The sequence below is a fragment of the Podarcis liolepis genome (assembly GCF_965112155.1).
Source record: "Podarcis liolepis genome assembly, chromosome: 2".
NCBI classification, from domain to species: Eukaryota; Metazoa; Chordata; class Lepidosauria; order Squamata; family Lacertidae; genus Podarcis; species Podarcis liolepis.
Genome location: NC_139555.1, coordinates 74,110,492 through 74,132,137, shown reverse-complemented (window position 1 = coordinate 74,132,137; position 21,646 = coordinate 74,110,492). Strand labels below are relative to the sequence as shown.

Below are 21,646 nucleotides of genomic sequence, written 5' to 3'. Positions count from 1 at the left end.
TAGTCAGCCCTGTAATACTAAAGATTGTGCAAGTTTATTTGTATTTGCTTCCCCACCCTCTGTCCCATTTATCCAGGAAGATAACCCAAGAAGATTTTTGAACTGGAGAGAACCAAGATGATGAAAAAATATGGCAAGAAACTGAGCATCAGTAAGCCACATGATGGCAGTATCCCCAAAGATATGTCAAATAACCAAGGGCCTTTTTTCAGCCCTTAAACTGTTTTTATTTTGTTTTACTTTGGTGTGTATTTTATGGTTACCTGCCCATCCGTCTGGAAAGGTAGCAACCGTTCCTTTGTAATCATATACCAGGGAAGAATTTACTTTTTTAAAAAATGGAAAGGGGAGTTATAAAATCTTAGCAGAAAGCAAAAGCCACACATTACCATTTACTCCATCTTCAGTGTGCTCCCACCACTGGTATTCAAAGCTGGGTGCACATGAAGTTAGCTACGATCTATATGTAATCCATAGTTTCTTGAGATTTACTTCTGTTTGATGCATTTCCCTTCAAGACAGCTTCCATTCAATTTGAAAACAAGCCATGATTGATCTGAGGTTTGCACAGGTCAAACAGCTGTTGCTCATGGGCAGGTGACAGCGTGTGAATAGATGTCAGCTTCCTTGAATAGGAGTTTGGGGAAGCTGCAGGTGTAGGAAAATAAAGCAGGTAATGTGCATCAATTGAAGACACCTTTGTCCCCTGCCTGACGTGTACTGCACATGCAAATGTGACTTGAACTGTAGTGGGGGGAAATGATCTCACTGCATTTTAAGCCACTAATATGTATATACCCTTAGTGACTAATACAGTCCATCTGCCTGGAACAATCTATCACACTTTATGTGAAAATCTGTGCATTTTTAGAATCCCACAAATCCTAAGAGAAGAGCAAATAGCTCCAGTTGACTTTCAAGTGACGTGAGCTGCATACATTAGTTTCATAGGAGATGGATCATAAACAGAATTTGCAGGGAGCATAGGTTGGTGAAAAGGGCACCTACATAATTTATGCTGGTCCTCCCATATTCTTAGAACCACATAATCAACTATCTTACATATAGTGGTTACTTTTGTGCCATGGCAGCTGCACCTGACAAATGGTTTCTTCTCCACAACATATGCAAGTCAAGCCCAAGTCCACCAACAACAGGGTACCATACATGGAACACTCTCCCCGCCCCCTATCCTTTGATGCAACTTGGGCTGAGGGATGGTGACTGCCCCACAAGCATCCAGTGAGTTTCAGGGCTGAGAGGGGTTCTGAACCTCTAATTCCCCAGGTAATGGTCTAGTGCTCTAGCCACTAGGGCTATGCTGGATCTCGCCAGGACTCCATGGGTTGCATCAAACTAAGTAGGATCAGCATACGGTACAATTCTGTGTTTCCATACTGTCATCCATCCAGCTTTGTAAACTCAGGGATGTCTGCATAGCAAATAAGTTGCCATGACATAGTTACTGCTCTTCAAGCAACATCTCTGATTTCAAACAAAGGACTGCATCTCCAAATAAAAGTATCCCTTTAAATAAAATAAACAATAAATAAATTTAAGCGAGGAACATTTGGTAACCATTAAGCACAGACAATCCATTTATATTAAGGGTGCCTTGTATCTGCTATTGAGTCATCGAGTCTTGACAGCAGACTGTGATTGCAGTTACATCACAATTGACTTTCTACTCCCACCCCCGATATTCATTGCAGATTTCTGTGAAAACTTCCTGATGCCACAAGCGCATGTTCCCACACAAGTAAATATTATTTGCGCAATGATTTGGACGGCGTGCTAAGAATTACACACACAGCATTGTGAAATAAATCAGCAGTTGCATAGCATGAGACGGGGAGAAAACGCAGCCTTAATCATCACGTCTTGGCACTGGCAACGTGAGGGGTCTCTCTTGCCAAGCAAGCAGAATCCCCATTGGAGCTAACAGCTGCCAGGGCCGTGCTGAACCAAGTCTTCTCAAAGATGCAGCTGCTTAAGAAAATCCCAGAGGAGTTATTTGGGTTGCCTGAAAAGCCATAAGTGATCAGGCCCTTACAAGTAATGTGTTCGTGGATGTGTTGCACAACAACATGGAAGCCACCATAGTACACAGTGAATACAGCGTACAGAATACACAGTGAATACAGCGTACAAAGATTATATCCACAAGATTGCTCCATTTCTGCAAAAGTTTGGTGTTATGACAGGAGAAGGGAGGCCCTAAAAAAATCTATATACCTCAGGTGTTAAAAGCCCAAGTAAAGAGGTGTTCCTTCAGCATCTGCCAAAAGAAGAGGAGGAGGAGTTTGGATTTGATATCCTGCTTTATCACTACCCTAAGGAGTCTCAAGGGATGCGGGTGGCGCTGTGGGTTAAACCACAGAGCCTAGGACTTGCTGATCAGATGGTCTGCAGTTCAAATCCCCGCAACAGGGTAAGCTCCCATTGCTCGGTCCCAGCTCCTGCCAACCTAGCAGTTCGAAAGCACGTCAAAGTGCAAGTAGAGAAATAGGTACCGCTCCGGTGGGAAGGTAAACGGTGTTTCCGTGTGCTTTCTGGTTCGCCAGAAGCGGCTTAGTGATGCTGGCCACATGACCCGGAAGCTGTACGCCAGCTCCCTCGGCCAATAAAGCAAGATGAGCACCGCAACCCCAGAGTCAGCCACGACTGGACCTAATGGGCAAGGGTCCCTTTACCTTTACCTTTAAGGAGTCTCAAAGTGGCTAACAATCTCCTTTCCCTTCCTCCCCCACAACAAACACTCTGTGAGGTGTGTGGGGCTGAGAGACTTCAAGAAGTGTGACTAGCTGAAGGTCACCCAGCAGCTGCATGTGGAGGAGCGGAGACGCGAACCCGGTTCACCAGATTACGAGTCCACTGCTCTTAACCACTACATCACACTGGCTCCCGTGCATAATGAAGCCACAGTATATAATGAAGATGCCGGATGCACCTCTGTGAGGAGGCAGTGCCACAACTTATGGGTTGCCACAGAGAATGCCCTCTTCTTATCCACCATTACCCCCAAGCTTCTGGAGGCAGTGAAAGAACAAGAGGGCTTCCTCTGCGGATCTTAACGCTGAAGGAGGTCTGTAGAGAAAGAGGAAGCCTTTCAGTTATTTCCTCACTAGATGTCTTTCTCCTTCCATTTTCTCCCCTGAGTAGCACACCATCTTCGCATGCCATCATTCTACTTCTATCTCATGCCCTCCAAGATTTCTCCAATGAAAATAGGGATGTCCCATTCTGAATGTTAGTTCAAAATACATTTGTACAAGCGAGGATGGAAGAAACTGGATTATAAATATGGAATATAACATCAAACAGAACTGTGTGTGTAAAGAAAGGAAAAAGGGAGGGAAGCTCTATTTTGCAAAAGGTTTATGATGGAAACTTGGAGCTGACTCTTCCCCATCCTTTATTAATTACAAAGTGAACTGAATTACGCTAAGAGGACTTGGGGTTTAATTTAATTGGAAGTATAATTGCTTATATATCTGCAGTTGGAAGGAAGGATGAAAGAGCGTCTCCACCCCCATCGTTTTGCCCGCACACTGAGGTTCAGCGCCGAGGGCCTTCTGGCGGTTCCCTCATTGCGAGAAGCAAAGCTACAGGGAACCAGGCAGAGGGCCTTCTCGGTAGTGGCGCCCGCCCTGTGGAACGCCCTCCCATCAGATGTCAAAGCGATCAACAACTACCTGACATTCAGAAGACATCTTAAGGCAGCCCTGTTCAGGGAAGTTTTTAATGTGTGATTTTAGTGTATTTTTTGTTTCTGTGGAAGCCGCCCAGAGTGGCTGGGGAAACCCAGCCAGATAGGTGGGGTACAAATAATAAATTATTATTATTATTATTATTATTATGATGATGATGATGAAAGGAGTCCGTGAACTGCCAAGGAACTGATAGGGTTCTTTGTTGAGTCATCTGCAGTTCCACAGACAGCTCTTCTTCCCAGGCTGAGAGGAAAAATTGTGACAACAGATAGTATTTACTGAGACAGTGACTTTTGCAGCTGTTGTTAAAGTTGCAAAACAACAAAGCATGGGATGGAGCAACGGAGAAATTTCTGGATCAACAGTGGGATATCACCTCCACCCAAAGCATGATGGATAACAGCAACAACCAGGGGAAAGAAAGACATAACATCTTACAAGGACAGGAAGAAACACAACGGACAGAATAATTGCCACACACAGGAAGAACAAGGATATAATCGGAGTTCCTCACTTGTAGTTTTATAAATCATTTAATGTGCCAACACGAATAGAAGTTATTAATATTGCAGTTGTTGTATGAGGGATTATTGCTATGACCAGAAGGTAATTGAAATTAGTAAGATTTTGGAATGCAGAAATAAAGAAAATCGTCAAATCTGGTATGTGGGGGCCCACTTTATCTAAATTATATAATTCAGTATTTGAACGATCAGTATTAATTGTATTATAAATTGGTATTGTTATAATGAGGCTATGATTGGATTGTAATTGAAAACTAATAAAAAAAAATATTAAAAGAAATTAAATAAAATGATTTTATGCACCAGATGTTTTCAGGGTATACACATCTTGAGAATGTATCAGTGTCCCAAAATGGAGCATGTCAAGATTTGCAGAGAATGGAGGCATTCTCTACTATTTTGTTTTGCACACTTCAGCTTATAGAACAGGATGCTTTCCAAGACAGTATACTGGACTTAATGAATAACTACAGTTTTATATAGTTCTACATGTGCTGAGGATCCACCTGGAAGAGGTTACATAAATTCCGCCATCTCACAGAGAAACAAGCCAGGAAACTCCTCCTTGATGCAGAGGTGTGAGATAGTGCCTCACGGTGTCTTGGCTAAGGACCATCCCTTCCACTGACTCCTGAATTTCAGCTCGAGGAAGCAGGGCAAAGGCTGATCAGCCAAAGGTACCAGTCTTTCATTTCCTTTGAGAATTACATTCTCTGCTGCAACCAGAGCAGACCACTAGGTGGACCATTAGATCAACCCAGAGTGTCATGCTGAAAATCCTTTGAACAATTATTTTCTGCACTGCAGGAACTTCACTCCTTTCTCCACACACCAATTGCTGCAATTGCTGTCCAATTCAAATCTTAGTTCAGCAACTAAAGGGGGCAGATTAGGACAGGAGCTGTCACCATAATTAAATATATGTTTATTTAGCTTATGGGAAGGGCTGCCCACTCCCCATTCTGCTCCTATGGCCTGGAAGGGGCCAGCTTTAGATCATCCATAGGCATTCTAAGTGGCCAAATATCTTGCACAGTTGGAAGAGACAAGCCTCCCCGCTTCCTCCCGGGGATAGCTCATCAAAACAGTACCATACTTTGTGTTTTCAATAGAAGGGGTTGCCAAATGACCAGGAGGGAGCGTGGCCTGGCTTGCTGACAGTGGACAGTTGAAAAAATGACAACCCTGTTTCCTGAAGCTGGCAACTGCACAGCTTCTCGTTCCAGAAGCTTCTTCCAGAATATACGCGCCTATTTCAAATGAGCACATGCTGAGTTTACTTGCATTTCTCTTTTGGACTGTAAGCCACCTAAAAACACCAGACTGTAAGCCATCTAATCCAGGTTCCTGTTTTCACAGTGGCCAACCAGATTTCTGTGGGAAACCCTCAAGCACAAGAGCGCTCTTCCCTCTTGTGGTTTCCAGTGGCATATGGTGTCCAACCATTATTTTACCAGGGGGGAAAAGTTGCCCTGCAATGCGGAGAGGATGAGGAGTAAAAAAAAAAAAGTGCCAAATGACTCAGTATCATAGCCTTTGAACCTTTAAATCAGGACTGCTTCAAGACAGTTTGTTGCCTGTGGTTAAGGAACAGTATTTGCCCCTCTCTGCTTCCGCATACACCAGTGGTTCCCAACCTTTTTTTTGGCCATGCCCCACCTAAGCATCTCTAAATCCTGATGCCCACCCCCTGTGACATATAATTCTTATTATTCAAAAAGTGAACTCCTATTCATGTGGAGGAAGCCTAAAAGGCCATTCACTGTTAATAACTCATTCTCAAATTGCCCCCCTTAAAAATAAAATTGCCCCCCCCCCGCAGTGTGTGCCCCACTTTGGGAACCACGGGCATACACACTGCCTTATGTATGTACCATATATTTAAAGTAGATGGCTCTCTCTCAAAATCCTGGGAATTGTAATTTGTTAACAGTGCTGAGAGTTGTAGTGCTGTGGTGAGCAAAGCACAGCTCCCAGGATTCTTTGGGGAAAGTCGTGTGCTCTGACTAGATAAGCAGCTGAATCGTGATGCAATGCTGGTGATGGAGCAACATCCTTTACCACACCTAGGGATAGCAGGATACCTTAGGCAGTGATGGCCAAACTTGGTCCTCCAGCTGTTTTGGGACTACAACTCCCATCATCCCTAGCTAACAGGACGAGTGGACAGGGATGATGGGAATTGTAGTCCCAAAACAGCTGGAGGGCCAAGTTTGGGGGTGCCTGCCTTAGGGCAATGATAGCCAAGCCCTCCAGAAGTTGTTGGATTCCCACTGGTCAATGATCAGGGATGAAGGGAGTTGTAGTCAACCAACATCTGGAGGACCACAGGTTAGCTGCCCCTTGTTTAGGGGTGCAGGGTAGGCTGTGTGATCTGCTGTTGCTCTGCCCCAGCTTGAGGTGGCCACCTTACTCGGCCTAATGCTGCTTCAAATCTTGTAGCAACTCTGAAAGCAGGCCCAATCTTCAGTCCATACTGCCCTCGTCTTCCAAGAAGTTTCACGTGCTGACCAAACAAAAATCACTGAATCCAAAAGTGCAATAAAAAAATCTGACTATAGAGCTTTTTGGGTTTAACAGGGTTTTTATATTATACAATCCAGAGTTTTCTAGAATAAGCAACAGTTCTTTAACACAGGACAGATGATAAATATTAATAAATCTTGCATTCTTTAGCTCCCTTCTTTCCCCATATATGCTGGGTTCTGCCGCACTTCATTTCCCTACCAGAAGATGTTCGCCTCTGGAAACTGGGGAATTGTCAGCCATGCATCTCAAACATGTGTTTGGCAAACCTCACAGAAGCTGGACCAACAGCCCTATGTCTGAGACATGCATCTAACTATTCCCAAGTTGCTATTCTTTTACTATTAATACTTTGATTGATTATAACCATAAAAGCAGCTTACAGAGAATTCCATCTGACCACGAAAGTTTCAAAAATATGATCTACACATGCATTGTGTGATTTAAAAGCTTTTTTTATTTATCTGACTCATCTTGACTCCATGATGACGGGGCTGGACCAATGCTAACAATAAAACATTTAAAGAGAAAAACTTGACAGACAAAAAAAGGAGGGGGACAGGGGAGCCTGCATAGAGAATGAAGAAGGAATTGACTGGTACATCTCAAGGTAATTTGTAGTATATCAGCAAGGATTTCTTACTGATGATAGATTAACAATAGCAAGTAAAATGGCAAGTTGTTTTTTTAAACAAAAACCAAAAACCTCTATCGTAGTTGACTTTGTGCTAATCAGTTGTCTTAGCCTCAAAATTCCTCATTTAGTTATATTAGTTTTATCTGATTGCCTCAGACTAGGTTTTTGTGCAGCTCTGATGGTGACCAGTTGTGGACATTTGTGTCAGAATTCCTGAGCTGTAGTAGTATATAGATTTGTACTTGTATAGGCAGGTTGTGACAGCTATTGAACAGAATGCCTCTTCCCAGACTACTCTGCCCCAGATCTGCAGAAGAGGCCCTTTTGGTGGTTCCATGATCCAATGAGATTTGTATTGCAGGGGTCTAGATTGGCTCTACGCCTACAGAATGACTTCCCCCGGTTAAGTGTGTCTCATCATAACATAGTTTTCATGGCATGTGAGGACATACCTCTTTGCCCAGTGTTGGGTGTTGTGTATGTGCCATAGAAGTTCAGTCAAGAGGTTAAGCTCACCGCAGAGTTAGCTTTTACTTGGCAAAACATACACAACACACTACTAACACTACTAACAGTTGCTACAAGAAGTCTTTACTCTCTGAGCCCAGAGAGGGTTCTTTGCTTTCAAAGTCCTTGCTGTACCAAAGTCCACTAGGCAAGTACTAAGATCTGCAACTGTCAGAGTTCTCCAAGTTCAGAAGTCTTGTAAGATGTTCAACTTCCCTCAGATGAGGTTTTCTCAAAGTCTTCCATGTTTCCAGAGATTTCTCCAACAGTCTTCACAAGTGTCCATCACTCCTCAGCAATTAATACAATAACCTGAGCCCTTTAGTGCTAGATGCTCGTTTGACCAGCAACTCAGATAAGAGAGTTACAAGGTGCCTGCAGCTGCACAGGGAGGGGGGAATCATTTATGCTGACACGTGGAATTAACCCTTTTGTTGTAGTCTCATTGCTGAGCAACATTGTGTAGAGCTCAGTGGAGTGGGAGGCCAGCCAACCAGAAGAGTCTCTGAGGCATACTTGCCTGAAGGCAGGGTCGGCATCCAGAGTCAGGTCCAGTCCTAGGGTGTGCGAACAGCAATCCATGTGGTCAGATGGTCCAGGGGTCAGAGGGTCAAGGGTCAAGACAAGAAGGAAACAAGGTCAGGCCAGGAACTACAAGCGTTGTTACCAGCATCTGACTGCTGCTGGAAGCTCTGCTTAAGAAGGCTGAAGCCAGATAGTTCTCATCAGCGCCTTCATCTCTGAGTCCTTGAAGGCTGATTAGCTGCAGATGGAGTCAATCTGCCTTCTCCCCCTTCAGGCTGCTGTTCAGCAGGCAAAGCTAACTCCTGGCCCATGACACTTTCCCCCACTCTCCTTACCATTTTGGCGGGATGGGAGATGAGACTCCCTGCTTGCTGTTGCTTTGTGTGGTTTTACACTTTTATTCTGGATTATATTCTTTTCGTTTTATATTGTGTTTAATAGTAGTTGCACCCCTGCTGGCTTCACTTTCACAGATCAATGCCAGTCAGACAACTGCCAGAGGCAGAACCACCAACAGGGCCTTCCCTGCTGCTCATAGGGCCTGAGATGGCTGGTTTGGGGGCAGTCAGTCTACATCTGTGCCATCAGATGCACATTAGGTTCATGAGAGAGGCTGCACTCTGCATTCCCTTATTCACCAAGATTAGAACTATGAGGGCACCATGGGGAGGGCTTTCATGGGGGCTTGTCACCCACCCTGAAGAATTTCATCCCCCAAGAAGCACAACCAACCCCATCAGACTCAGGAATCTCCCTCTGGGAAGTCTGCTTTTAAAAAACAAAACAAAACATTGGCAGCCTGAGCTTATTTTTAATTGGATTTTGCTTCTGCTGGTTTACCATGTTGTTTATGCTATCTTTTTCAAAGAGGACTGTTCTAATTTTTATGTATCATTTTGGACGTTTTGTAAAGAAGCAACTAAAATGTTTTTTTTAAAAAAGAAGAAAGAAACACATCGTGTTTTCCCTTGTGCCTTTTCCCACGGTAAACATTAGCTTAACTCCATTTAATTAAACAGAATGCAAGCAAGTGTCTTGGTGGCATTTTCACTGTATTTGCCCACTCTAATCAGCTGTGAGATTCCACCAAGTTGCTTGGCTGCATTAGCTCTTTACCCCATGGAAATCATTCCTGGCAAAGGATTTTATTGTGTTGACAAAAGGCACACTTTAGCCTCTCATTGCAGATTGAGTAGGGAGGCTGGTATTGACTTCAAAGGGAAGATGGATCAGGACCCTTAAAATTAAGAATGCCGCAGTTTATTCTAGGTAATTGCAGTTGTCATTAAGCGGCCACGTACTTCCTAGGGCATTTATCTTTCTCTTGTAAACTATTTGCTCCATTTTCTGCTGAATGCTTGGGCACTGTTTACATGTTCCATCTTGGCAGCAACTGCCAGCTTCAAATGTCCCACTTCTTTTGTGCGGTTCTTATTATGGGAACATGGACTCAGGAGGGCAGCCTGGGGGAAGACTGTGATATTAGGAGAAGAGGAGACTGCTGAAAAGAGCACTGTTGCGCTCCTGGAAGGCTTCCATAGGCATTTGGTTGACCACTAGCAAAGCAGGCAGTTGAACTAGAAGGGCCTTGGGCTAATCCAGCAGGGCTCTTATGTTCCACAGCTCATTCAGCCCATTACTGTCTACTCTCACTGGCAATGGCTCTCTGAAGTCTTGTGTGGAGGCCTTTCACAGCATCTGCTCCCTGGTCTTTCAGATGCCAGCTATTAAACTTTAGAGCACAAAAATCATGGGCTCTACCACTGAGCTCTGGCCCTTACCTTACCTCTGCATAGAGTCACAAAATTATCTTTACTGTATCTGTTTTTGTACCTATCTGCTCATCAGATCATGGAGCTCCTTCCCCAGCGTTGGCACCAGTGTGGCACAGCGGATAGAGTGCTGGATTAGTATGTGGTAAACCCGGGTTCAAACTGCCACGAAGTTCACCACGTAGCCTTGCGTAAGTCTTTCCATCTCAGAGTTATGTTCTGAAGTTGAAATACAGCGCTGAGCTCTTTGGAGGAAATGACAGAGTACAAATGTTAACAAGTAAGTGAAAACTGTGTAACAGGTGTATTTGTACCAAGCAAAATGGTGCCTCTGAGCTCTAAGACCAGAAATGAATCGTCCCTCTGGTCTGTGCAGTCTGTTGATTTCAGTAGGTTGGAACGATGTGTCTGATGCAGCCGTTTCTCATTCCATTTGGGCACTGCAATACGGTTCCATCCTGACCCGGGCCTCATTAAAGAAAAACTTTATGCTGTTGAATGCAGCCTACATTAACATCCAAAAATCTGACACATAGTTGAAGGGCTGAGAAATCTCCCAGAGGAGCAGACTGGAGGAGGAAGCCTATCCAAGGATCCATAGATTCTGGAGCCAGCAGAGTTTGATGATCTTCATTTGCAGTTGAAATTTCAAAAGTGTTGATGGATTCCAAAGTCAGTTATCCACTTTTCCTAGTCCCTAGAGAGAGCTCTTTTCATAAGTGTGTCAGAATCATAGAGTTGGAAGGGACCACGACGGTCATTTAGTCCAACCCCCTGCAAGACAGGAATCTTTTGCCCAATACGGGGCTTGAACCCACGACCCAGAAATTAAGAGTCGCATGCTCTACTGAGTTAATTTGCTTTCTCTTTAAAAATACACAATATTTCCTGTATTAGCATTGATTTACTTCTTTAAAAGGGATGCGGGTGGCGCTGTGGGTTAAACCACAGAGCCTAGGACTTGCCGATCAGAAGGTCGGTGGTTCGAATCCCCATGACGGGGTGAGCTCCCATTGCTCGGTCCCTGCTCCTGCCAACCTAGCAGTTCAAAAGCACGTCAAAGTGCAAGTGGATAAATAGGTACCACTCCGGCGGGAAGGTACACAGCATTTCCGTGCGCTGCTCTGGTTCACCAGAAGTGGCTTAGTCATGCCGGCCACATGACCCAGATACTGTACGCCGGCTCCCTCAGCCAATAAAGTGAGAAGAGCGCCGCAACCCCAGAGTCCTTTACCTCTTTAAAAAGGGGGGTGGGGAGTAGGTAGCAAAAACAAAACAAAACACCCAGCTCATTTGATGCACATTTCATCCTAGAATTGTAAAGGAGATTCACCTGTTTTTAAACCAACCTCCCTGCATGAAGACTATATAACTAGATTTACTGCATGCCATATGCTCATTCATTATTATTTTTTTTTCTTTTCTAATTCCCTAGATAACCTGCTTTATCATGGAACCTCACTTCTTCATTGTGTGGGTTATATTCTACTAAATTATACTCAGAATAGACCCACTGAAATGAATTAATTCTCTACTCCAAGTATGACTAACAACAGCAACAGCCACATACATTTTGAAAATGTGGGTCTGCGTAGTACAACAAAAACAAAACAAAAAACCCTCCTGTTTATCTCCATCATGGAGATAATTGAATCGGAGCCTCCATTCCAAGTTGTGTATCTCTGAACAGCTGTCATTTCCTCCCTCTTGCCTGCACACATGAAAGGATGACTGATAACTGAGGCAGCATCCCTCTCTTCCAGCACAGCAGCCAAATGTGTGGGATTGTTTGATGCTGTTAATGAGATCCTCACATCCTGAAGGGAACAGACACCAGTAAACATGGAACAATTTCTTATTGTGCCATCCTTTGTCTTGGTATGTTAAAGAACGCCCACTCGGAAGTGCTAAGGTCTATAAACACCCCCTGGTCTTACTTAGTCCAAGGCAGGCAGTGGCTTTTGTATGTGTGTGTTTCACATTCGGCAACAATGCTCTTCCCAGCAGGACTGGTGGTTCACACTATTGTGTGAGGCCTGATCGGCTGCAGGAAGGAGCAAGATCCTTATCAGCCTGAGGGAGTTTACTGAGCAAGTGAGATCATGCTGTCCCCATAAAAACAGTTGCCTTTTCCAGCCAAAAATGCTGCCGGCTGCAGGAGGATTTGGTTCCTTCTCCAGGCTGCGCCGCAGAAATCCCTTATACATCTCTGCTCCAATCTGCCACACATGAGGCTGAGAGGTCATGTCTGTGCATACAGGCATTTCTACCCCAAGGAGCTCATTGTCCCTCCACAATTTATCCTCACAGCCATTCTGTGAGGTACATTATTCTGAGAGTGTGTGACTGATCTAAGGTCACCCTACAAGCTTCGTGGTTGTGTGAGGATTAGCAACTTGCAACACTCTACTGAATTGTGGTGCGGCCCCCTTCTTCTCTCTTCTTTGAGCTTCACAGAGAGGTCAGCTGGGGGTCTGAGAGGTGAGTGGCCTTGGAATAAAATCTGCCAGGCCCACCTCCTGACCCTCTCCCCCTGCTCCCAATTTTAGTCAAAGCATGGTTTCATCCAATGCCTTCAAAGAATAGTGGCCGAGAGAGTCTTGTCGCAAAACGTGAAGGGGCCTGGGTCTCTTTTGAGCTCCTTGTAAATCAAACACTGACCCTATGTGGCCCACTCTGTTCTCTGCCACCTGTACTGGGGCAGGGAGTATTGTTTACTAAAAGGGAGAGGATTTCCACCACATGCTGTGTCCCTCACATATGACCAAAGCTTTCCCAAATATAATTGGCTGTAGACTACTGAAACCAAACAGTTTTTCAGGGAGGCTTTGAATCCTACGGAGAAATACTGCACATGCCCTACTACTGCATCTTCATCACAAGAGTTGGCTCATGAATGACTTCAGTATCATCATCCTCGCCACCCCTCAGGATTCAGTGATGTGCTTAAATGTACAAAGCAAGGATGCTAATGTCCCTCTTAAGGTATAAGTAATCTGAGGCACATGTTACTGAATATGCTGAATATTTATCCAGTTAAAACAAAGATCCATCTAGCCCAGTTTTCTTTTCTTTGTAAAATAAAATCCAGCAGCCAGATGGGTGGCCTACGAGAGATCAGGGTTCAGTGGTGGGCGTCTTATCCTCTAACCATCCCTGCTCTACCCCACTTATCTTGCTAGATGCCAACTCCTTTTTGGACTAATCTTGTTCAGTGCACTTAATCATGTATGACTTACAGGAGCTAGGATGTGAAAAATCTTCCACCTGGAAGAGCACTTGAAAGTAGAGACAATGAGACCCACAAAATGAGTTGAAATATTGAGTGAGGAAAAGGAAATGGAGATGAATGATGAAAATCATTCCACCCTCTTGGAATCCATGTCTGAAAGGGTTCCAGCATCTCTTCCTGTCTCCACCAGGTCCCTGTTAAGGAATTTCCTAATGACATTTTCCCGTCTTTGTGGTTTTGCTAGTGCTAATTGAGTATTAAACACAGATTCATTCTAACCCCAACCTGGCTTCTGACAATTGCCTTCCAACTTACAAAGAAAAAGAAGCTGATATTGGAGTGTTTAATGTGAACAGAGAGTAATCCTATCATTCAGGGTAGCCCTCAAGGAACTTGCCTTATATTGATTCAGATCTTTGGTCTATCTAGCTCAAGTGTTGTCTACATCAGAAGTGGGGAATGTGTGACTACCCTGAGAATGGCCATGCAGACTGCCCTCCTCCAGGATGCTTGCCTGGCACCAAATCGAATGCCGTTATGGCACAAGGATCTTCTTGTTATTCACTTCGACCTCTCAGCCAGTTTCTGATATCTAAGCTGATCTTAGCGGCTGGCTTTAAATCCTTGTTACTGCTGCTCTTAATCCTTTGGTGGTGGTTTTATATGGTATATTAACTGTAATTTATCTCAGTGGGTTTTAAAATTTGATGGGAGCTCACCCTGGAAATCTATTATCTGAAAAGATGGTGCATCTAATAACACATAGTGGACTAAAAAGAAGTTATTTCTGGCAACCTGGCCCTAAGCCTGTTTCCCCGGAAGTCTCACTAAGTTTAATGGGGCTTACTTTGGGGGAAAGCAAGCTTCAGGCAGCAGATCCTAAATGTACCCACTTAGACATTCCAGTGAAATCAATAGAATTTGACACCAAATAGCTCAGGATTAGGTTTCTGGAAAAACTTGGTGCCCTTTAACACTTAGAAGCACTGAGCAATAATTTAGTCTGGCAAAAAGGTGTGGTAGGATTCAGTACTCTTGTGTGAAGCATCTGAATGATGGGATTTTATCCTGCTTTGTTCACTGAGGTGAATGACCGCACACAAGTTTGAGAAGTCAAGGCAAATGGGGAGACCCGAGTCTAGTGCACAGGAAAGTTCTAAATCATGTTCATCCACAGGCTGTGAAATCCACTCTCTGCGATCTCCCACTATTTGTTATTTTACCTCATGTCATGCTCACTTTCCACTTTGTAGGCCTTTTGCAAAAATAAACTCTATGTAATTATATTCCAGCAGATGCAGGAAAGAAGTTCATCGTCTGCCTGTCTTCTCCCTTCACACACCCGGCTTCAAAGACCTGCTGGCACATTAGCTCATGGGACTGTAGCTGGAGAAGGCAAAGATCATAAAGGCTGTCTGCTTTCTGAGAGAGTTTTCTTGACAGAGGATGTATCAGATGTCAAGTATATGCTCCACACACAAGGCTTAAAAACTCCAATCTCCCCCCCAACCCCAACCCCCATAATAATAGTATTGCCTATAAGTCACTTTAGTGTCTTGGGAATCTTTACATGCTTAATAGTTTAGCTTTCCATATCCCCTCAATATGCTCCAATCAAAAGATAATTTGCCTTAAATTGCTCTGAGGCAAAAGGGTGGGGTGAATTGTTTTTTGCCTAACGTCTCACAACAAATCCATAGTTGTGCAAGACACAGGGTCCCATTCACATTAAAAGTGAGGCAAAATATTATTAAACCATCCACTTGAGTGTGTAATTGTTAGTAACTACAGCAATCATGAATGGATGGGTGAATAAATGGACAGATCTCATATGAAGGGGCAATGGAAATTGTTAAATTGTCCAGAACAGTTTGGAAGCCAAAATATGAAGCACATATAGTCCAATACACTCTTATTACTAATAATGACTGAAAAGTAGTGCATTATTATCTCCCTCCGCTGACAGCTACCTCACAAGAGTCACAGCAGCAGCAGATCAAATATAAACCCAAAAGTTGGCCTGCAAAAGTTCCAACTTCATACATATTATTAATCCTCAGACACAGGAAAGGTGTGTTTAAAGTGGCAATCCCTGTGCTTGCAGAAAGCAAGATGCATTTGTTAAAGTTACTATCCCCAATCACTTTTCACACCACCGGGCTATATTCAATTTTTACCCAGAGTAGACCCTCGGCCATGGAGAGACAGCTGCCAGTGTTGTTTCGTTTACTCCAACCAATAGCCCACCCTGCTTTGTATGCACTTAGAACTAGTTGTTGACACCCCCCCTCCTGTGGCATTCACAGGGTCCGTACTTGTTCTCAGTGAACTGCACCTCCTCCTGAGACCAAATGCTGTATTTCCAAAGATGAACCACTTCCCTCCATTTAATTAGGATCCCAGCAGATACACTGCACTGCATGCCATTTCCACAATGCTCTGAATGGGTCATATGGAGTGAAAGGACTATTTGACCCTAATATTTATCCCTAAACCAGGCTTAGAAAACAGGCCTTTCCTCTTGTCCTGACACAAAAGATGGGGCTCAAGGAAGTATGAGCTTTGCCTCATGACATGCAAAGATACAATGACATTCCTGGAAGGAACATTTTTCTCTTCCCGTGCCCAAGCTAAGGAATACCAAAACCACCCTTTCACCAAGAAGTCTTTGCTGCACAGAAAGCTGAGACATCTTTTGAATGGGACTCTGGTGATGCATGAAAACTGTTTTGAACACAGAACAAAGCACACACTCAATTTGCAATGGGCAATTAGAGGACACTCGAGGAGGAACTCAGTGCCATTCTGTTATCCCATCCTTCATCCCACCATAAATCCTGGGACATGTAAGACACATCACTGCCAATTCCTCTGACTTCAGAACCAAACATTATTAAGAGAGAGAACTCAGCTGCTGCACCATAACAGTACAAGCTGCATTAGGAAATATTTGTATTACGTTCAAGTATACTTACCATTAATTTTGCCTTTATCACAATGTTTTCTCTTTTTTATTCATCAGCAACTGCTCCCTAATCCTTCCTAATAATGCTCTCCATGTCTTACTTGCTACTAGTTGTATTATCATCCCATCTCTTGATCCCTAACTTGACCTATCTGAATTTAACTGCCTTCAATGTGCACAAGGATACTGCAGCTCTGAGCACTTTTAAATTCCAGTCACAAAGGAGAGGTAGAACCTGGGCTTGGTAGACAGAACTTCTTGTTTCTCCCTGCCTTGATGGGCATCTTTTGGCATGAAAGGTCGATGCAATTGTACTACCTGCCAAATTCTGGTGGATCCCTTTCATGTAAACGACATCTTTTAAAATCAGCATGCACTATACCAAATATTCATTTGCTGTACCGGAAACTGATGGAAGTGGATTTCAAACTGAGAATGTGTCTACACCAGGATGTTACTGTGCATGGTATATACCAATTGGTGTTTTGCCATTTTTATTGTTTTTGAGAAGCGTGTGTTTATCCCAGTTTTGTATGCTGAAACATCATGACATCAGCAAGTCACAAGGAGAATGTGCCAGTCCCTGAGCTGATCTATCATGAGTCCAGGTGGGCAGAGATAACACAGTAACTCTGAATGTTTGCCTAGAGACCACTGCACAAACCCTGACTTACACCTCTTCAGGGCAAGAGATGGGTACTGCTTCCTAGGAAAGTTCATCCAGTCCAGTGTTAAACTGCACACTGTCTGGAGACAGCCAGAAAGGCGGGGGGGGGGGGGACAGATGACATTGGGTGGTATTCAACTAAGTTTTACTGAATACCACCCAATGGTCTTTATCTGCCCATTTATTACCAAACTGACTGTGTCAATAGTGCTTTTTCCAGAAACTGGTCACTGAGAGGACATCTTATTTCAGGAGGCATCTGTGCACTGCTAACCTTTCTAATCTCTTCACAAAACCATAGACAGTTGAGCTTTATTTTCTGGCCCCTCGACACATGCATTGTTCGATGTGTTTGGAGAAAACAATCAACTTTTGACTGTACAATGAGTGACATTGTAGGAAGAAGTTTTAGCAATAAACTTCAGTCCTGGGCACAGCTTGCTATGAGACCCATTCATTGTGCAGCTGAACACTGAATCACTGAAAACAAAAGAGAAAAGACTTGCCCCCAAGCCTGAGCTTGCTGCATAAGGGTTTAATTTATTTGTTGAACAAACTGGTGGTTTTCATTCAGCTGTTGGCGTTTAATCAGTTTCATATAGGGGATCAACACAGCCTCAGAGATACAGGAATGAAAGACGGAGAGCACTTAAAGCCAAAGTTCTGACACGGGCTTGAAGAGATGTTGCGTGGCCCAGCGAATGCAGCTAAGAATGCTCAAAAGACACAGGTGGGAAAGATGTAAGTCTGGGTGGTATGAGGCAGCCTGCAAAATTCACATACGTACAACTGAGGGCCAAGCTATGTATTACATGGCTGCAGCCACATATAAATATTAGCCTGGTGGCTTCTTCTCAGCTCCAACACACATAGTGGCAGGAAGGAGGCAGGTGGAAGGATGTGCTTAACTCCTCTCCTGCCACTCACTTCCAGCCCTGAAAGCCCCAGCCTTGTAACTGAGTAGTAGCAGGCTAATGTTGTAGTGCAGATGCAACATAACGTTTTCTTTGGCCTATAAATTCCTGTCGAACCTCTTTTTGCACTATTAGTGTTAACATCGAGACTGCTGGTCAAGCAGAAGAAAGCCACTGGCAAGGTGAATTAGCATTCTGGTCAATGTAGGCTTTGCATTCACAAATGACCACATTAAGCCGCATCAGTTAAACCCCCCCCCCCCCAAGTTTTAGACTGCTTCCTGCCTCTGGACAGATGAAGTCCCTAAGACTGACAAACAAAATTTGCCTCACTAGCACCAAAGAACAATTATAATCCATAGCTCATTGATCACATTCATTCCTTATCCATTTTTGCTGGGGGTAGGTGGGATCCCACTGGAATCTGCATTCGCTCTCTTCAGAGAGGCGATTTTTGTCACATGTTGCGTGCAGCTGAATGTGCCTGTCACTTGTCACCTGCAGGAGAGACCTGCCTACCTCCATCCTGCCCATTCCCAGCAGGAACTCACCACTATTCCCACCCGGACTTCTAAGCAGAGTGCTGTTGGCGTGTCTTCTGGTACTTCTGCTGATGGTTTTCCTTTGCCACGTGCTTAGATCCTCAGCCCTTATGTCTCTGCATTTTGTGGCTCAGTCATATTGAACATCGGGGGCGGCAACAGAATATACACAACAACTGCATGGAGAGAGTAGAGTCTTCAGGCCGACCCACACCATCCCAGACCTGATACCAACCAACCAACCCCCCAAGGTGCAAGCGAAATACATCAAGACAGGACAGGAAGGAAATGGGTCTGGGGTTTGAGTCCTTGTCTCCAATGCAAGTGATAGAGGGAAGTGATGTGCTTCCAGCAAGGAATGTCTCCAGGCTCAGCTGATCAGCAAGGTGGCCCCTTCCAAAAGGACAAGTTCCTATCATAAGGACAGTTCCTAGAGGGGCTGATTTCATTCTCGAGGAGGAAGGTTGGCCCATGCCGACTTTCCTCCTCTCATGTTCTCCTCCTGCCATGTGTTGGCTCTCTTTTCACTTATGTGGCAGCCGCTTGCCTAGGGACCCGGTTCCTCTCTCCGTGCTGCTTGCCCCGCCCCTTTCTGCCACCATCCAGCATGTTCTTGCTCTTGGGGGGCCTGCCTTTGTGCCGCAGCTGGCGGTCTCCGCACCACACACGCTCACAGTACTCCTCTACCCGGTGCAAGTTGGAATAGCCGATGAGGTGCATGATGTCTTTGAACCACATCCTTTGCCCATGCAGCATGCGGGGATCAGGCACCCGGCACAGGGGGCGAGGCGGCTCCTCCTCCTGCTCCCGCTGAAAGACCTGCTCCAGCTGCTCACTCTCAATCACCTCCAACATGATTTTGGTGACGGTCTGAGTGAAGCCATGCTCCTGAGCCTTGCAGTAATATGTTCCTGCATCCTGGCGGAAAAGCTTCCGGAAGAGCAGTCCTTGCTCTGTCCTCATGATCCTATCATCTGTTTTCACCTGGAGAAAAAGGGTTAAGGGAAAATAAATGGGAGCAGGAGGTTAGATTCTGGGTGGTGGTGCCCTGTAGCTTACTAAAGCAGGGGTGCCATCATGGAAGGACTTCAGGGTCTCCTCAGTAGAACGAGCAGGAGGGCACATTTTGAAGTAATACACAAAACTATGGAAAGGAGTCTAAAATTACAGATCTGCACCTCTGTATTCAAGGCATTTCAGGGAATCAAGAGAAAGGGTTGCCAGCATTTTTCTGAAGTTCGTAGTGGCACTGCTGTCATCAAGTAGATCCCTGCAGCAATGGGTGCAAAATTACAGCTCCCCAAAAATCCCATGATTTACAGAGATGCTGTGGAGACATGTTTGAAATTATATAACCAATTACTGGTGAAGATTCAGAGGAGGTAAGTGTGTGAGGAATTTCCAGTGGTCAGAAATACATCATGCCTCTTCCTCTTAACTAGAAGAGATGGAATAAATGGTGCAGGGTAGTTGTCTCATTCACATGATTTATTCAAGACAATGAATTCAGGGTTTCTTGATGCAGATTTTTTTTTTAATGCGTACACACAATCCCAGATACTGATACATTGCTGAAGAATGAGACAAGGGTTGGTGGCAGTTGGGGGAGTTGCTGTGAAACCCAGAGGAGGAGAGTCAGTACAATTCCGATGTTTGCTTCCATTGCTCTTTGAGCTAAAGTTCATTTACTTCTGTATCATTATTTCCTGAAACAGCCTATCAAGCTGCAAGCCTCCTTTCATATGGAGCAGGCAGGATTGTCCCAGCCTGGAGTCCTGCCTCCTGCTAAGGAATACAAGTCCCAGCTGTTCTCCTGCCATTGTCTCAAGCTTGCACAGCATTGCACTTGTCAGATTCCCTCAACACGGGCTGAGATTGGACGTCCAATCATTTTCAGTAAAGAAACCAACCCTTCTCATCTTATCACTTTCCCCATCCATACAGCCTCCCTGTCTCTGCCTATCCCTTCTTGGCAATTAAGCTGTAACTGTCTCTGGGGGTCTCATTCCTATGCTATAAGCAACCAACACCCTTTCTAGGGAAGCAGCACTTGCCGGAGCTAATTCCTCCACCCAGGAGGACCACCTAAACTACTAGATGGATAAGCTTCATTTGCTTTTTTTTTAAGTGCATGAAGAATGACATAACAGGCTCAGTCTTGATGAAGGCTTTGTTCTCCTCTGAACATCCTTCACCTATAAAACCATTCCGGGCAGGTCCTATGACACAAGCCTTGCCTCCGAATGCTTCTGCATTCAAAGTCTACACTGAAAAAAGAGGGTGGAGGCGCATAAGAATCCATTTAATGTTTCCCTCCCCCCTCCCCCTACGATGGAATGATTTGTATTTATTTGTCTTACATACAGAACAAGGAACCAAGCAGGAATGACGCATTCCAATGCTCTGTGTGGTCCTTTAACAAAGCTATGGGGTTTGGAGGGAGGTAGGAGAGAGTCTTGACACCACTTTGCTCTCTTTATGACACCAGCGCTGTCCTTATTAGCAATTGCCAGTCTTGGACTGGAACTTACCAGCTGTGTTTACTGGCCAGCCCAGCCTTCAACTGCCCCTTTTGCTCCAGAGAGTTCCCCTTCAGAAACCTCACACTATTATCACATCTTTCTCAACCCAGCTTCCTGGGAATTAGACTAGCCTGTTAACTCTGGGGAGAGAGAGGCGAGACCTCACACAGTAGGAGCGTGGGCTTCTCTATTTTCAGTTTAATTCAAGAATTCCTAGCGGAGATCCATGCAGCAGGCAAGGCTAAGAAACCAAATGAGGAAAGGTTAAAGAAGTGGGGCGAGGGTCTAGAGGGGGGAAAGCACATGAGATGACAGGGGCCAGATGGAAGTGCAAAGAAAAAGCCCTAAAGAATCTGTTGACATCTGAGCAGGAGGTGTCTGTATTAACTGGATGCGACACAAGCCAGCTCCTCCTTGGTGGCACTCCAAATGAATATCCGTGGTCATCTGTACTCTGTGGAACTAACCAGGTGTACTTCCCTTCCGCTCCTCCCAGCCTGTGTGCGTGCAACTGAGATCAAATCTGAATAGAGAATGTGTGGCTTCTAAGTGAGATCCAGCTCAAATGTGGACAAGATCCAAGTTAGGCATAGACAAAGC

At 44.6% G+C, this 21,646-nt stretch overlaps 1 protein-coding gene and 1 long non-coding RNA gene across 4 annotated transcripts in view; one reads left to right on the top strand and one right to left on the bottom strand.

Annotated features, from left to right (window-relative positions):
* Positions 1-6,863: 6,863 nt before the first annotated feature.
* On the top strand, positions 6,864-21,515 carry LOC310700032. 2 transcript variants are annotated; one of them, XR_014522377.1, is made up of 3 exons: positions 6,864-7,373; positions 10,281-10,484; positions 11,640-14,031. It is a non-coding gene; the product is annotated as an uncharacterized lncRNA (long non-coding RNA). The 2 variants fall into 2 exon arrangements; XR_014522376.1 differs by lacking the exon at positions 11,640-14,031 and adding an exon at positions 14,729-21,515 and having other exon boundaries at positions 6,864-10,484.
* The window catches only part of SEMA3G (semaphorin 3G), a 76,458-nt gene continuing 72,400 nt past the window's right edge, over positions 17,589-21,646 (bottom strand). For both annotated transcript variants that reach the window (XM_083488698.1, XM_083488699.1), the window contains exon 16: positions 17,589-19,508. In XM_083488698.1, coding sequence (XP_083344824.1) covers positions 19,053-19,508 — 456 coding nt within the window. In that variant the 3' untranslated portion in view covers positions 17,589-19,052. The remainder of the gene's footprint in view (positions 19,509-21,646) is intronic.